This window comes from Pygocentrus nattereri, chromosome 14 (assembly GCF_015220715.1).
Source record: "Pygocentrus nattereri isolate fPygNat1 chromosome 14, fPygNat1.pri, whole genome shotgun sequence".
Classification (NCBI taxonomy): Eukaryota; Metazoa; Chordata; class Actinopteri; order Characiformes; family Serrasalmidae; genus Pygocentrus; species Pygocentrus nattereri.
The window spans coordinates 14,198,434-14,216,641 of NC_051224.1; the positions used below are offsets into that span (position 1 = coordinate 14,198,434).

The 18,208-nt window shown below is 39.6% G+C and overlaps 1 protein-coding gene across 19 annotated transcripts in view; it reads left to right on the top strand.

Moving 5' to 3' along the window:
* The window catches only part of mapk8ip3 (mitogen-activated protein kinase 8 interacting protein 3), a 51,601-nt gene that overhangs the window by 26,903 nt on the left and 6,490 nt on the right, over positions 1–18,208 (top strand). For 9 of the 19 annotated variants that reach the window (XM_017686415.2, XM_017686431.2, XM_017686457.2 and 6 more), the window contains 18 exons: positions 158–215; positions 907–1,059; positions 1,164–1,221; positions 1,747–1,895; positions 2,608–2,664; positions 2,785–2,955; positions 4,460–4,619; positions 5,838–5,888; positions 6,598–6,684; positions 6,786–6,938; positions 7,253–7,418; positions 8,256–8,447; positions 11,609–11,771; positions 13,986–14,105; positions 15,240–15,320; positions 15,435–15,502; positions 15,687–15,835; positions 17,197–17,368. In XM_017686415.2, coding sequence (XP_017541904.2) covers positions 158–215; positions 907–1,059; positions 1,164–1,221; positions 1,747–1,895; positions 2,608–2,664; positions 2,785–2,955; positions 4,460–4,619; positions 5,838–5,888; positions 6,598–6,684; positions 6,786–6,938; positions 7,253–7,418; positions 8,256–8,447; positions 11,609–11,771; positions 13,986–14,105; positions 15,240–15,320; positions 15,435–15,502; positions 15,687–15,835; positions 17,197–17,368 — 2,208 coding nt within the window. The remainder of the gene's footprint in view (positions 1–157; positions 216–906; positions 1,060–1,163; positions 1,222–1,746; positions 1,896–2,607; positions 2,665–2,784; positions 2,956–4,459; positions 4,620–5,837; positions 5,889–6,597; positions 6,685–6,785; positions 6,939–7,252; positions 7,419–8,255; positions 8,448–11,608; positions 11,772–13,985; positions 14,106–15,239; positions 15,321–15,434; positions 15,503–15,686; positions 15,836–17,196; positions 17,369–18,208) is intronic. The other 10 variants (XM_037544587.1, XM_017686449.2, XM_017686494.2 and 7 more) reach the window with 5 other exon arrangements.

Below are 18,208 nucleotides of genomic sequence, written 5' to 3' on the forward strand. Positions count from 1 at the left end.
GTTTGCTTTCAGTAGTACTGAGCCAAAAGAATACATTTCATCACTTGAAATGTCAATGAAAGTCATATTATTGTAATGAAAAGTAATCATGGACCTGCGCTGTAAGACGTGCTTCTGTTCAGAAGATTTTTCCTGATGGTAGTAATGCGTTTTGCAGGGATGGGCAAAGAGGTGGAGAATCTGCTCACAGAGAACAAACAACTGCTGGAGACGAAGTAAGAAATCAAATGTACAGAATATTCTGTTTACTTCTTTTGTAGTCCATCAGCCAAGACATGTTTGGTGCCCAAATTTTACTTCTTTAGTTTCACGTTGGAACTTTGAAGCTGATGTTACTAACAAACACTGGAAGTCGCTAGTCACCCAAAGCTTTTCCATAAATATATACACAATACTTTCTCAACCTTGTCTTAATTAAGTTTGCGCAGACTTGTCAGTGTGGTTTAAGACAACAGATGACTTACTGTTAGCTATAAAAACTAACAAAAGTTCACCATGTAGCTAAATGCTGTTGCACAATATTCATTGCCCTGAGCCTTCAGCTACAGGGTTTTTTGTTCATTTTTAAGATACTGTGTACCTTAACCACAGCACTGTGCACTTGGCACATTCTTTAAAATTATTTATCTTGGCAATACGTGTGCTTTTTGATTTAACGTAACGAAGTGTTGATTAGCCAAACCAGCTGTTGGATGATAACTTTTAAATTTTATTTATACTTTATACTTATTTATACTTTATACTTTCTAAATTTTTTATATATGCTGGTGGCATATTAGAATAATTTTATAATTGTATCTGCAACAAAATAGTTTTCATATTATTAAAACTAATTCCACTTTTCAACAGTAGTGCATGTGCTATATGCTTGCACATACATGCTCTCATTCTCTCCACTCTGCATAGGAATGCTCTGAACATTGTGAAGAATGACTTGATTGCCAAAGTGGACGAGTTGTCAGGAGAGCAGCAGGTTCTGAAGGAGGAGCTGGAGGCAGTCAAACAGTCCAAGAGCAAAGTGGACATCAGAGTGAAGGAGCTAGAGGAAGAACTGAAGAGGTAGCATAAGGATGTCTGTATCTGTGGCTCTGCATTTCTGCACTGTGGTGTGTTCATTACTCTTGTTGGACTGTGACTGATTGCAACTATGTACTGTTCTCCAGATTGAGAGCTGAGGCTCTGGGAGCATCTCAGGACTCCAAAGATGAAGGAGGAGAAGATGTAAGTGAAAACCTTAACACCACCCAATAATACAAGCCCTTTGTAATACAAGTTAAACCACTCCATTACACTGAGCAACAGTGAAAATTTTCACCACAAATCAGTCAAGACATCAGAAGGACAGTGCACATACCCACATGCATGACAAGTAATGGGTGGTGTCATATGGTTTGCTGCGGTTGGTTACATTTGTCCTGTAGCACCAGTGCAAAACAAGAAAGGAGAAGCAAACTTCAGACACCATGTTTGGGGCACTTAACTACTTTTAGGAGAAAATTGTGTAAAATTGTCACTTAAAAATATGATCTCATAACAAGGTTGTTAACTGATCATAGCATATAACACAGTGTTATTTATATTGTTGCTTTGGCATCTCATATCTCCAACCAGTTAAATCTTCTGTTTAATCTCCAGTTTCATTGCTTTAACATCCATGTCATGCTCTGCTGAAGCGCTAAAGTACTAACCCTACATTGGTGCTGTGGTGTGTGTGGCTCTGCACCGGCCTGTGTGTGAATGGAGCAGTATTCGTCCCCACTGCAGGATGATGTGGCCATGGCTCAGCGCCGCAGGTTTACACGGGTGGAGATGGCAAGGGTGCTGATGGAGCGCAACCAGTACAAAGAGAGGCTGATGGAGCTGCAGGAGGCTGTCCGCTGGACCGAAATGATCCGGTCAGGCTCATTCAGACACACAGGCACACACATTTAATCAGTAATGTTCAGAGAAATATATAGCTTGTAAACTAGCTGTCTTTTATATTATGTTAACATTTTATGACAAATGGACTGATATACATTTATATTTATACAATTCTTAAAATTGAAGAATTTAAGAATTTATAGAATTCTTAAAATATGGAAAAATAAGGAAAATTATGTGATTAGACTTTTTCCCGGTGGTATCTTGGTAAGTCAAGCAAACTCTCCCACTGGTTAGGACATCAGGAGCTGCACTGGAGGCCTAACTTCTTACATTAACCATCAATATAAATAGGTATATGACTGAAGAAACAGATGCATTATCAGATGTTAGACATGGAAAACAACAGCAACTCGAGGTCAAGGCTCCAAAAATCCTGAAATGCTGTAAAATTGCTACACATAAGATCAGAGACATGATATTGTTTTATACAGTTTATGTGTTTAATCTGGAACAGTAAAAAATGTTTGCAGCGATAAAATTAGAATCCTACAGGGAATTTAGTAGAATTTAGTGTTATTGTAGAGGTGTTTTTGACCAAGTTTTGACATTTATGGCCTGAAGTTAAGGCCTAGCTCAAATGGTCCACTTCACGTTAATCTTTCTTCTGCCATGCTTACCTCTTCGTATCTGAATGCTTATGCCCTCCATTATAACCTTGAGGTCATGTTTATCCTCTCACAGAGCTTCCAGAGAAAGTCCTCAAATCCAGGAAAAGAAGAAATCGACCATCTGGCAGTTGTGAGTTCTGTTGAGTCTCACTTTTGCAGATACAGAGAAAATAAAGGCTACTGCCATTATATATTGACAGTGAAAGCTGTAATCATGTATTTGCTTTAAAGAACATATTTTTTCCTCCAGCTTTGCACGTCTCTTTAGTTCATCTGCGAGTCCTCCTCCAGTGAAGCGGCCGTACACCAGCGTCAACATCCACTACAAATCCCCCTCGCCTGCAGGCTTCAACCAGAGACGCTCGCATACCATGTGCCAGATCTCCACCTCCAACCGCACACTCGAGTTCTTCCCTGAAGAGTGAGAGCACACAGCACACATGATACAATGTCCATGTTGATAGTTGAAGATATTCACATTGTTGATAAGTTGGAAAAGAGAAAATGTACCACATTTTTTAAAAATGCTATTAAAATATGAGTAACATTTCACATATTTATTATTAAGTACAGTCAAGATGATTTCCAACTTATGGTGATCATATAGATAGAGTTTCTCGAGAATATTGTGATGTAAATCATGATAACAATATATTGTCAATATATTGTCATATTGCCCATCCCTTATATAAATGCAGAGATACAATATGCATACACAGAATTGTGCAAACATCAGAGACCACCCTTCATTTATTCCATTTTTAGTCAAAATGGCCAATAAGAACAAGTTTTCAATGAGATTATAAAAGACAAGCCATTTAAGGAAGAATAAAGGTGAAGGAAATTAAGCAAAAGGTTTTGAACTGGAGTTCAAAACATTATTGAAATATATAGAGAAAATGAGACTCCTAACAACTGTGCAAGCTCTTACTTCAGACCTGAAAATGTCCTTCAGTCTTTCCATTGTTAGGAGACAACTCAATGTTGTGAGTCTGAAATGATTAGCTGTCACGAAGCCCTTAGCCTTTTGCAAATAAAACAAAGAAGCTGCTGATGTTCTCAGAACAATAGACTGACCCCTGTAGAGTCCAGACCTCGGTATTACGAGTGTGTTTGGAATTACTTCAGTCTTGAAAAACAAAAAATGCACGAACTTCTAAGACTGAATTTTGGAAATGTGGAAAAATATTCTGAAAAGCAAGCAAGTCTCCTGAAAAGAATGGAAGCTGTAATAAACACGAGAATAGACACTGAATACTGGAAAAAATTATAAAAAATATAGTATTTAGTTGTTGAGGCTTTAGTCATTTTTTTGTTAATTTTCTGCAAAACATAAATTAAATAAATAAAGGGTGGTCTTCTCACAGTACCGTATGCACATGCATACATTTACACATATGTACATACAAAAGCACAAACACTCGAATAATACAGGTGCCATAAGTTGTTTTGTATTTCTCTGTCGGTCTCAGACTCTGCTGTGTTCACACATCTTTGTCTTGACATACCTTGAGTCATTTTATAATTGTTTGTTATAATATGTGTTATGTGTGTTTTGTCTCACAATCCCTGTTTTCTCCTTTGGGCTAGCTAACATTTCCGCAATGCTGTGCTGCCCTTACTGCTACACAAAACCCACAAATACAAACATACACACACTCGTCCCATAATCTCTCATCAAATGAACATACAGGTTCCAGTCCTATGCATGTACGCTCACAGCTGGGCTGCTTCAAGCGTCTGTCTGTTCAGTGTGCTGTGTAATTTTCCTTTCTGTCTCACCTGTAATCCACTGCTTCATGTCCGTCTCTCTCTCTCTTTCTCTCTGTTCTGTGCCCTACTTGGCCCTGGCTGGCTGGCTGGCTCTCTGCCGCTCTCTTTCGCTGACCGCTGCCTCCCCTGTCTTTCTCTCTCCGCTCCCATAGACTGCCCAGTAATGGTGTTGCGTCTCTCCTCAGCGACTCGGCGCTGTCAGCCCGCCGGGAGCAGCGTCGTGAGCAGTATCGGCAAGTCCGTGAGCACATGCGCCGGGACGATGGCCTCGTGCAGGCCTGTGGCTGGAGTGTCCCGCCCCGCTTTAAACAGGTAGTGCCCCCGTCCCTCCCGCTGCCCTCCACTGTTCAACTTTCACTGCCACCCTAACTGCGAGGTTAAAGCATCTCCATCTTGTGAGGGGAAGTCCACTTTCACTGCAGCAAAACTGAGAGGACCCATAGCATTGACAACTGAATTTGATGGGCTATATAAAATGTTAAAACTTTGTTAAAATTTGTAGTTATTCAGTTCAAATTAAATAAAAAATTTATTTGTATGGTGCTTTTTACAACTACTTTTATCACAAGCACAAGCAGCTTTACAGAAGTGCTTGTTACCTCTCTGGTATTTGCCCATACAGCCTATATAACTAAGCTGCACATTTTGAGTGTCAAGGTTGCAATGTCACAACCATGAACACATTTACATATATTCTGCTATTCAAGCTATGCCACTTTATTGTGCTCATTGATATTAAAGTGATAAGAAGTGTTCTTGTCCAAAAGATCTAGACATCCAAAAGGAGTGGCAGAAATTTTTGCTATAAGGATCCAAGTGTGTTTCATACATTTCAGGACTGCTTTTTAAATGAGGCACAAGGCAAGGTAACCATTCAGAACAGAACAAGGCACAGTAACAAAAACAGCCGGTTTAAGTCATAGGTCTAAGGTGAGGTGGGAAAAAAATAATTACAAGTGTTTTTGCAAAACTAAAGAAATGTTAAAAATGTAGAATATGGGCCCTTTAAGCCTCAAAGAGAAGCAACGGGTAATAGGAAGTGTAGTGTATAGAAGAGAGTGAGCAATTACAACACTGTTGTCCTAGCATGAAGAAACAGGTGAAACTGGAAATGAGAAAAAGAGAGCAGCTATGCTGGGACATGTCCTAGTGAGGTTCCCGACCAAAAAGCAGAGGATAGGGAGGGAGGTTGAGAATGAGGGACTAGATCCTGAGATAAGGGCTGAATGCTCCACTGCAGATGTTTGAACTAACCTACCTGGTGTTTGTCTCAATAAGGTTGATAGAGCTAAAGGTAACAGCTCTTTCCTGTTGTCAGTGGAACTGCAACTGCAAATGTAGTTGAAACTACTCCATGGCAACAGCATTGTGATTCCTGTAGAATCATGCTAGCAGGTAGAGGTTGGCTAGAGTTTGAGTTGTTTTCTGGTTTTTGGAGCATCCGTAGTAAGAGTTTAGTGAGAACTTTGTGTGTCAGGGTTGCCAGTGGTGACAGTGTGTCGCCGTGGCTCTAACTGTGATTTCCCGCAGACGGGCTCCCAGGCGGACAGCACTCAGGACGCCACAGCAAAGAGGCCGCAGGCAAGTCCGATCGGCAGAGGACCAGCATGCACCTCTCCCGCCCCGCCCCTCTCCAAACCCTGCCCTAACTCCCAAATCAAACGCTACAGGCTGCCATGCAGCCTAACCTAACCACAGCCACAACCCCTTTAAGTGTGACAAAGATCCTTTAAGGGTCTTGCTGGATTTAACACAGTACTGATAACGAGTAAGATCAGTAACTGGCTGCAGTTTTGCAATAACACCTCCACCTAGCAGCACAGTAATGATGCACGAACTGCTTTTACTGAAGCATAAATGTCTGCCAATCAAGTACTATATTGCATTTCCAACTTCCTCAAATATTTAACTTTTTCATGGCATCTATTGCCAAATTATATGTTAGAAATATGTTGCCGCATAACTGTCATTAGGTCTAATCCCATAGCCAGGATCAGCTATTCTTTCTGTCACTGTGACTGACAACACAGTATAGATTAACCCCTTGTTGTTGCGCATGTGTGTATGTTTTTTAACCCTCTAACTACAGTTGACCTTTTAACCTGCTGCTCCAATTTGCCACCAAGGGTGTCCCCCTGTCTCTGCGTCTCTGTCTATGTTTCTGCCCTGGGGCAAGGCCAATTTAAGCAGGTTGCAATGGGGCTTCCGACATGGGGCCTTCTCTACTTGTGGCTTGAAGCAGCATTGTTATTGGCTGCTTGGTGAATGTCCCTGCCCTGTCTCTTCACAGGCCAATGAGAAAGAGGACAACCGCATGAAGAACGTCCCTGTGCCAGTGTACTGCCGCCCCCTAGTGGAGAAAGACCCTAACAGGAAGGTAAAACACATCCAGCTGTGATGAGAACAGCAAACATCTGGCAAATCTGTACTGAAGGGAGCATATATGCTAAAGATGCATCACATATTGGCTTTGTGTAGCTCTGGTGTGCTGCTGGAGTGGACTTGACAGGCTGGAGGACGTCCAGTCAGGAGCCAGCAGTGAAACTACCAGCCAATGGCACTGATCCTCTGACAGGAGAGGAAGAGGGAGGAGAGAATAAGAGTGAGCACAGCTCACCAGAGAAGAAAAAGGTAAAATCAACACATGCAAAAACATGGGGAGACTTCCACAAAGCAGGATTTTTCTTTCAGCTTTAGCCCAGCGTAAAGCCTGGTTAATAGGAGGGCACTGTTATTCTTATTAGACAGTCCTAATTTTTGGATTAATTCTGCCAAGAAATCCTGCTTTATGAAACACCCCCTATATAGTTTTATTGTTATAATAAAACATAGGTTACCTTAACCAGTTAACCAGCTTCCAACTGAAATAAATAAACGAAATCTGTCACAGAATATTTAGAAAACATATCTATGAGCATTCTTTCTCCCTTCTCCTCTTCATTCAGCCTAAGGAGCTGCATGAGACAGATTCTATGAGTAGCCGTGTGTGGATTCTGACCAGCACTCATTCCGCCAGTAAGGTGGTCATTATTGATGCCAACCAGCCTGGCTCGCTAGTCGACCAGTTTAATGTGTGTAATGCCCACGTGCTCTGCATCTCCAGTGTTCCAGGTGAGATTTCTGGAAAACATAGATTTTTGTTTGATGATTGCCTTTATCATCTGGCTTCTGTCTCTGTATAATAGGAAACCTCTTGAAAAAAAAAATGAACAGCTAATCTAACTGTTGTGATTTTTAGGATTTGGATTAGGGGATTCGTTTTTGGATTGAGTTTAAAGTGGCTTTTTTTTCCTAAAGCTAGCATTAAAGTGCTATTTGTCATGTTATGTAATATTCTGTAGCACAGCACACCATCTGTCAGCCTCGTCAGTTTAACAGAATCCAAGGTTTTGAATTATTTTTGTGTTTTTGTTAGCTCTTCTTTCACTGCAATATCTAGCATGCCTTATGTAAATTCACACCCTTTTAAAGTTAGCGTTTGAGTGAGTGTTTAGGGTTGGGAGAAGGTTAAGATAAATGTAATGCATATTTAGCTGAATGTAAGTTAAAGACAAGGTCAGCATCTAGAAAGTGTGTGAAGTGGACCATCAAAATAAAATGGTAGCAGTAGGGGTGCACTGATATGGAATCTGTGTGCCAGTGCCGATATTTTTCATGGACATATCTGCCAGTGCAGATACATAAACATTTGTAAAAATGTTGGATTATCATTTTGGAGAAATGTAACACTTATTTATAAAATGCAAAGATTTTATCACAGTAGCCCAGTGTGCTCTTTCTGAGCACAATGAATGCATCATCACATATCACTTTGATATATAAAATTTATAAACAAATGCAGATGATTTTAAGAAATCATTTCCGGATACTGATAGGATTCAGATATCATTGTGCATCCCTAGTTATCAATGAATCTATCTAATATTGACTCTGTACGTGTTTGTGTAGCGGCCAGTGAGAGTGATTATCCTGCAGGTGAGATATTCCTGGAGCAGCAGGGTGATGGTGGTTCTGAAGAGACTGGCAGAGTGGAGGGCATGCTAGCAGGTATCACATTGGTGGGCTGCGCTACCAACTGCAGCGTGGTCAGGAGTAACTGCTCTTCACGCACAGACACCCCAGTTTTGGACAAAGGACAAGGCAAGCCACATACTGTGATACTTACATACCCAGAACTGAGTGAACAAAATGAAGCATTTATTGAAAAAAAAACTGCAAAATATCTTCAAAATACCTTCAGGAGCCCACAGTTGGTGCCATCTTGTTATACATTTACTATTATCACATAATATTTAATTATGAATTTTAAATGATTGACTGCATAATTAAGTATAGATATGTGGATAGGATACAGTATTAAATATTGTACAAATATAACTATAATTAGAACTAGGTATTAAAATAAATGTTATACCCATAGTAATATTTAAAACTATACTTTGACTTTAATGATAAATCCTGAATGATACGGTTTCTTTTAAATTACAAATGGAAATTGGGTGTGGCTTAAAGCAAAAATGTGTTTACTGACTTTAACAGACTGCATACTAATACTAATTCCTGATAACATCAGGATGGTAAACACCTGGAAATATTGGTGAGGATCGGTAAAAGTACCATACTTTAGCTGCTGGTGCCCTCTCTATTAAAGATTGTTACACTCCATGTGGACTTGCATCTTACATGCATGAACACACACCAATGTGTAGGATATGCAACACCAGCGACTCGTACAATGACAAATGTAATAACTAGAGATGTGTGTCACTATTTTTAAATCATCTCCAAGGACGGCAGCTAAAGCCTCTCACCCAGCGAAGTAAGTCGACATACATTTACTAATAGTACTATATCTACCTTTGTAAATTGACTTTATTAGGATATTACTTCATCAGGAGAATTTATTTAGAAATAATTTGCAAAAGGAATTTTGCAAAGGAAACACAGCCAAGATACTAACATTTTTACTAACATAAATATTTTTCTTTTTTATATTGCAGTCCTTCAAAGCATTAGTACACTCAAGCAGGAGTGTTGAACAATTTAAACAACCATCTTCTCTTTGTTATAATATAGTAGAAAGCTTTTGAATGATACACTATACTGCCAAGAGTTTTCATTCACCCATCCAAATCATTGAATTAAGGTTCCAGTCATTTCCGTGGCCACAGGTGTATAAAACCAAGCAGCTAGGCATGCAGATTGCTTCTACAAACATTTGTGAAAGAATGAGTCGCTCTCAGGAGCTCACTGAATTCCAGCATGGTAAATTAATATTCCACAGTCAACTGTCAGTGGTATTATACAAACGTGGAAGTGATTGGGAACAGCAGCAACTCAGCCACAAAGCGGTAGGCCATGTAAAATGACAGAGCGGGGTCAGTGGATGCTGAGGCGCATAGCGCGCAGAGGTCACCAACTTTCTGCAGAGCCAATCGCTACAGGCATCCAAACTTAATGTGGCCTTCAGATTAGCTCAAGAACAGCATAGAGAGCATGTAAAATGCAAAGGACTCTAGAGCAGTGGAGATGTGTTCTGTGGAGTGACTAATCACGCTTCTTCTGTCTGACAATCTGTAGGACGAGTCTGGGTTTGGCGTTTGCCAGGAAAACGGTACTTGTCTGACTGCATTGTGCCAAGTGTAAAGTTTGGTGGAGGGGGGATTATGGTGTGGGGTTGTTTTTCAGGAGTTGGGCTTGGCCCCTCAGTTCCACTGAAAGGAACTCTTAATGCTTCAGCAGACCAAGAGATTTTGGACAATTTCATGCTCCTAACTTGGTGGGAACAGTTTGGGGAACAGCTTGGGGCCCCTTCCTGTTCCAACATGACTGCGCACCAGTGCACAGAGCAAGGTCCATAAAGACATTGATGATTGAGCTTGCTGTGGAAGAACTTGACTGGCCTGCACAGTCCTGACCTCAACCCAATAGAACACCTTTGGGATGAATTAGAGCGGAGACTGCAAGCCAGGCCTTCTTGTCCAGCAGTGTCAGTATCTGACCTCATAAATATGCTTCTGGAAGAATGGTCAAAAATTCCCATAAACACACTCCTAAACCTTGTGGAAAAGCCTTCCCTGTAGAGTTGAAGTCAACATCATATTAAACTCTAAGGATTAAGAATGGGATATCACTTAAGTTCATATGCATGTGAAGGCAGATGAGCAAATACTTTTGGCAATATAGTGTATCTAGTTCATTTTTATTTCAGTAAAATATTGGGTAACTGGTTGGGGAATCGTATACAGAGTGTGTGCCCATGCTTCTGTCACTTTGTAAGGAGTTGTTAAATGTTGCAAAATGTACTTTAATGAAGTGAATTCCATGAGTTGTTCAAATGAAGTGGTTAAGATGTAAATTGTACCAATCTAAAGAAACTTACAGAATCAAAATTGTTCACATTGGTGATGATAGGAATCAGACAGCTGATAAGGTTAATATCTCTAAAAGCTCCTTCGCAGAAAGTTATTATACAAATGTGCTACTACATGGTTTTATGATGGTTTTAAGGTAATCTTTTAGCCTTAAACATTTTACAAAATTCAGTTATGGTGGAAAGTTACATGTAGGGTGCTGTATGACAAAAGAAAAGAAAACTGGCCAAGGAATTTTTTTTAAAGATTTATCGCTTTTTTAACCACTATCAAAACTATAAATAAAAACTCAGAAAATTTGTGATCTTCACTGGTCTTTTGTAGAGTAAATAAAATGGTCATATATATGGCACTGAGATCCCTGGTTCTTATCACCACCACTGTAAAGACATCCAAGTTTCCTTACAATGAACAATTTCACCTCAAACGCACATCAAAATGACTTTGTACTCTCAACAATGTGCTTAATTTTTTTTTAATTAGTGGAATTCCACTATAAGGATGACTGTAGACAAAAGTCTAATGGGCTTTCATGAAAAGCAGCTGTCATATGTGAAAGTCATGGATTATGTCCTGGAAAAGCCCTGGAAAATTATTTCCTAAATAGACAGTGAAACTTGAACAAACATATGAAATGTAATTCAGTCAGCCAATCACTAGCCTAGACTTAAAAAAAACATGCTTATTGGTTCCAAATGCTGATATGACTGACATAAGTATTGAAATTCAGTATTAAATGACAGAATATTTCAGTACTCTGTACTACTGAAGTAAATATATACACACACACACACACACACATAAACACACACACATATGTGTGTGTATGTGCAGTATTCCTCATGCTATGTTTGTTTGTGTGTGTGTGTGTGTGTGTGTGTGTGTGTGTGTGTGTGTGTGTGTGTGTGTGTGTGTGTGTGTTTACAGCCCCAACAGCTCCTGTGTGTAGTCGGCTCGCTGTCTCACAATCAGCAGAGGAAGCCACAGAAGCCATGGAAGTGTCAGAAGAAACAGGCCCCAGTGAAGGGGGAGAAAACTCTGCTCCATCTGGCCCTTTTACTGAGCACGTTTTCACTGATAATTCACACAGGTGATAAACACACACACATTTCATTTCATTTCATCCTGTGTCATTCAAACTTACATGGAGAGATCAGAATGACTTAAGTCAGACTAGACACTAGTCTTAAATTTCTGCTTCTGTTTCTCTTTGTCTTAACCCACTGTCACTGGCTGAAAGAAAAGCCATTTCAGCTTCCTGCAAAGCATCATGGGAGATGTCAGTTGCCATGGCAACATTTCTGGCAGTGGGATCCTTGTTAATGGTGTGATAACACCTTTGAGTAGAACAGATTAACAGAAGGAAAGTGTATCTGAAATGTACTGTAGTGTCTATATAATAGTTTACGTATTGTGATAGTTATAGTGAACTATAGTTCTCATAGTGATTCATAACAGATGAAGTTATGCTTAAGGCCTAACAGATGGCTTAGATCTGAAACGCGATGATACTGAAATGTTGGCTTTAACTTAGTTCATGGCACAAGGCTTTCTTTTATGTTCTCGCACGGTGGCACAGTGGGTAGTGCTGTCACCTCACAGTAAGAAGGGCCTGGGTTCAATTCCCTGGCCGGTTGACAACGCTCCTTTCTGTTTGGAGTTTGCATGTTTCCGCCATGTCTCTGTGGGTTTCCTCTCACAGACATGCAGTCAGGCCGATTGGACATGCTAAAATATGGTGTGAATATGTCTGTATGTCTGCCCTGCGATGGACTGGCGACTTGTCCAGGGTGTATCCTGCCTTCCACCTGATGACGGCTGGGATAGGCTCCAGCACCCCACTGCAACCCAGATAGATAAGCAGTTTAGATGATGTGTGTGTATGAGCCTCTCACCAAACCCCTAATATATAGTTTGTAATCTCTGTTGTGCATCATAGTCATTTATATTATTCTGCTGTGCTTCTGAGGGTGCTTTCACACCTACCATGATAGGTGCAGAAATATCACAGTTTTTCTTTAGTTCAGTTCGTTTTGACAGGCATGAACACTGCACCCGTACCTGGGTGCACACTAAACAAATCAACTGTGCTTTGGCCAACATTGTGGCTATATGTTCAATTCCAAATGAACAGGTTCAGTTCACTGCTGGTAGGAACACATTTTTGTGATGTTCCACACCAAATGAGGGGGATCAGCATTAGAACATGTTCTTTTGCTTCTTTAAGTAGCAGATCAGCGTTGTGCTGTCTGTATAATTTGTCTGCATTTACATCTGACTTTTGATAGATGTCATTCTTGTTGCAATAGTTGCAGATAACAGTGGCAGACGAGCAATAAAAAATAGTAAAGTATTGCCATTTATTTTGGCACATGGATTGTGGAACATTGTATCAGCAACCTGCAATTGGTTGCATTCAGTTTGACAAACCAATCAAAGAAACTGATCTTAAGCAAGCCTTATTTTTGTTTTAACTGTCATATATATAGACATTAAACATGTCTATTTTCATGCAAAGTAAATGGTGGCAACTGTACTGGTTTTTGGAAAAATTCTGACCCACAACCACTTTGCATGTGGCAGTGTGAAATCACAAACCAAATGATAAAGATACAGTGACACAACAATCTAAACAGTGGTTCAGACTTTAGCAAACAAACTCATTGTGAAAACAGCCTAAGTCACTTAAATGTCCTGCGGTGGGTAAAAATAAAATAGATACTTCTGTTCATTGCACACATTAACAAGTCACTTTTCAATGCTCATCTTCCCAAGTAAACAGTTAATGATAATGGTAATAATGATTTGTTGCAGGAGCCTCTGAAACTGGCAGGACATTTAAGGCTTGTGTGAAATACCTCAGTATTGTACAGTATTTTGATGTGTTGTGGAAAATTGCAGTGGATGATAATACTGTGGTCATGCTCTTTGTTAGAATTTGGGCTACACCAATCATGAAATTTTATGGACGATTTTGATTTCTTTTTATCGCTGGTCTTTATTAGCTTGTTTTTTAAACCGAAGCTCAAACTGTGTGCATTACATGAAAATACAGTAGGACATTTCCAGTACTTTCTAATAGCCAAAGTAACACTATTTGTTCTTTCATGGGCTAAACTGATATTTAAATTTTTTTAAAGAAAAATTAGTTGCCTATTTAAACAACATGTGCTTATGACATGGAAATGCTGAAATGAGTTCTTGATTGGTACTGTTTAATATTTAGGTTGAATATTTTAGAAGGTTACAAAGCAGTGTGATGAGACATTATGTACTATATTATGTGTTGTTATTAAATACTTAGTGAGGGCGGTGCTCCAAAAGAAGAAGTGACATCAGCGCCCCCACACTCAGAACAGGGTGGAGACGATCGTGCTGGTACCAGTGTTGCGCCCACCATGTGGCTCGGTGCACAGAATGGCTGGTGAGTGTCTATACACGTTCATACAAACACACTCAGACACATGAATATGCAGATGCACATTCACTTTCAGGTTTCACTTTCTCAAAAAGTCAGAGGTGTCTAATTTTTTAAAAAAGACGGGACCATATCAAAATACCCCAGGGCCAGACAACTCAGACTTAACTCAGACAAATCTGCTTCTAGAGCAGTATGGCCACACTGGCCAGAGTAGCATAGAACTAGACCTTTCTGTGTACTAGCACAGTTACTATCACTGTATAAGAGACACGCAAGTCTTTTATTGCTTGATGCTCTGTTTTTTTTTTCTTAGCGAGTGTACGTTCCTACTCTTGACATTTGTGTTTTTCTGGCTGTACTCATGACTAAATGTTATTCAGTAAATTAATTTGAATGTCCAGTCAGAGGGGACAAAAGGCTCTTACATTTTAGCTTTGTTAACATGGTGGTGTAACACACTGTAAGTTACAGTACTGCTACCACTGGAAAGGGAAAGGTAAAATTGCAGCATATTAGCTGATGGGTCACCTATAAAGCATTTTAAGACAAAAGCCAGACTGAACTTTGGACACCTGTGTTTTAAGTCAGGTGTCTGTTGTACCCATAAGAGTCACACTCAGAATTGAAAAAGAGTTTAGTGTGCCTTGTAAAAATAACTAGTAGAAGTTTGCCCCTAATCTCACCATGCAGATGATGTATCATCAGCAAGTTTTTATTCCTTCACATTCCTTCACAGAACATAGCCTGACTCTGTCTTTCTTTCTTGCTCTGACTCTTTGATTGGTTTTAACTGTTTTGTTCTCAAATAAAATAAAAATAAATATTGCACTAGAAGTTGATACCTGTAGTTTTATCAGTACAATGGTATCTTATCCCCCCACACACAGGTGTGAAGTAAGTGTGTAACACCTGTGCTCTTTGTCAAAATCAGTTCAGGGACGTCTGTCCACTCAAAGGCCATTTTGGCAATGCTGGGCAGTTATTTCCGGTTATACAAGAACATCTATTTGAATTGGAAGAGACCTATAAAACTGAAACTAAAGGCCACATATGCAGAAAATGGGATTTTCAGCTTGTTCTAGCTGCTGCACATGTGCAGAGCCACACACCTTTTAACATCTCTGGCTCTTTCCTCAGGCTGTATGTACATTCTGCAGTGGCAAACTGGAAGAAGTGTCTCCATTCCATCAAACTCAAAGACTCTGTCCTTAGTCTAGTGTAAGTGTGCTATTATAAGTGTGCTATTAGTGAACCATACACTATAGATATTGAGAGAGGTGTTGAGAGATGTTATGTGTAACATTTCTCTCTCACTTTCTCTCTTCCTGTCAGGCATGTTAAAGGAAGGGTTTTGGTAGCATTGGCAGATGGAACTCTTGCCATTTTCCATAGAGCTGAAGGTTTGTGATATTTTGTGCCTACCTTTCAATATCTGAAAATAAGTCATATCAACTTTAGGTCATGAATGTAGAAAAAACTGATAAACAATCCTATACAGGTTGTGTATCCAATTAATGAGTCTGGAAAGATTATTGACTTTCATCTCCTCAGTTGTATGTGTGTGCATATTTGATCTACACACAGACGGTCAATGGGACTTGTCTAACTATCATCTGATGGATCTGGGTCGCCCACACCACTCCATCCGTTGCATGGCTGTGGTGCATGACAAGGTCTGGTGCGGCTACAAGAACAAGATCCATGTCATCCAGCCAAAGAGCATGCAGATTGAGGTAAGTTCTTGCAGCTGACAAATGTATGTATTATGTTTTAACAGTAGCGATGCATGACGAAATTGTAGTTGTATTGCAAACACTGCTAAAAAAATGCTGGCCTCGAAGAAAACAGTGATATTTCAATCCATTATTTGATGTTCTGTTTTTTGTTGAAAAGCAGAATGTTTGGGTGACACTGGGCTAATGTGCTAAAATTTCTTGTTTCATTTATATTACATTGTTGTGTACCCTTTAAAAACATCGTATTTGTCTGTAATGCCAATCCAGGTAGATCTAGTCTGAATTTTACACATTTTATAAATGTTTTTCAGTATTGTTCCATCAGTTGTGAACACAGAAAATATCAGACATCAGCATCTGCCAACAAGTCCCATATAAGTGCATCCCTAGCTAACAAATTTTAAAAGTTCTAAATCTTAAATTTTTTACACTAAACATTCAATGGTAAATTGCAAAACCAATCTTAGTCATTGACTATAGGCAACTTACAATATTGGTGCCTCAGCAACAACATCCATATAACGGTCCTTCAACTTGGAAAATGTGTTGAAATCTTATGGTTCTGAGTTTGAGAAAAAACTATGTTATAAAGCACTGTGTATCATATGTGTGTCATTGCCATTCTACATTTTTCTTCATTTAATAAAAAAAAATCTGGAGGACTTGGATGGATTATGTATCAAAAACCATCTTAATTTGTAGTTACATGACCACAGTCCAATCTCTCTTTGTCCTTTAGGATAAAACAGGCTGTTTTTGTTACTGTACCTTCTATGGCATCTCATTTAAAAGCAGCACAGGCTGAAATACCCCTTACACTTTGAATGAATTTCACTGTGAATTAGTGGAGCTAAACTGCCACAGCCTGGATAAGTGGATAAATGTTAATATGTTGAGTTTTGTGCCATCACAAAAACAACACAAAGCTGTTTCCAAATAAGGACTGCAGTGAACAGTATGTTTCATAACTTTAACAGTGTTTACATACTACATCAAACTCATTACTTTAAAAAAGGAAGGATATTGGCCTTGTAAGGTGTGAACCAACTGAATCCTCCCTAGTTAGAAGGAATGATGATGATCAGATCACCAGAGTGCACTGATGAGTGTGAGTATGTGTGTTTGTTTGTGTGTGGTTTATTTACATGAATACACACAGAAGCATGTAAAATGTCCATTCTAAAAAGCAGCATGCTGAACCTTTAATAAACTCAAAATCAAACCAGCTGAGTTCTGTTTGCGGCGATTTGCTTAAATAAAGCTTTACAGACAGCAACCTACTGTGCAACAAACTGGGAGATTTCATGTCTTTCTTTCAGTTTTTGAATCCTTTTTCTATTCTCTTTTTGCTTGGGCAGAAATCTTTTGATGCTCACCCACGCAGGGAGAGCCAAGTCAGGCAGCTTGCATGGATTGGAGATGGTGTGTGGGTGTCCATCCGTTTGGACTCCACGCTACGCTTGTACCACGCGCTCACACACCAGCACCTGCAGGATGTGGACATAGAGCCTTACGTCAGCAAGATGCTCGGTAACCCTCTCCATTTTCTTTACTTGTCCATCTGAACTGAGTAAAACTGAAATGCCAGAACTCTACACTCACATCATACGGTTTAATGTCACAATATGCATATGACTATCATCATTATCATCATTTAGTGTTGGCAACATCACTGATGAAAATGGAATCATGAGCAGTAAGGGTTGCAATGTGGATTTGGGCCCAAATGTCAACTGATCCTGACTTAGGAGTTAAAATGTCCTTGTCTGAGCATGCCATGGATATCGTCAATAATTATGGTATTTTATTAAATTTTTAAATGCAGTTTTTTTTTTGGCAAAATAGATGTTGGAAAAAATAAATATTGTGACATATATTGTGTATCATTAAAATTTCATAAAGTATCATGATATTATATTTTAGTCATATCGCCCACCCCTAGTTATTTGTATGTCACTTTTTACAACTGATATTGTCATAAAGCAGCTTCACAGAATTCCAGTAAAGACAAAGTTTTAACATAAAATGCAAAAACCCCCAGGTGAGCAAGCCAGGGGCGACAGTGGCAAGGAAAAACTCCCTCAGAGCTGAGGAAGAAATCTTGGGAGGAACCAAGGGTCACAAGGGGGGACCCATGCTCCTCTGGTCAAACTACCTACAAATGATTATCCTACTAAAATTAATAGCAGGAGTATTAGTAGTAGTAATAGCAAGGAGTCTATGAAAACTTCAGTGTAGAGTGGGCAGCTGGTCCAAGGCAGTGGTAGCTGGGGCGTGGGCAGCTGGTCTGAAAAGGGTAGCAGGAGAGCTCGACAGTCAGTCGTCCTTCAGTGTACGGCTGGAGAGGTGGGCGATTGTTTACTTGGAAAA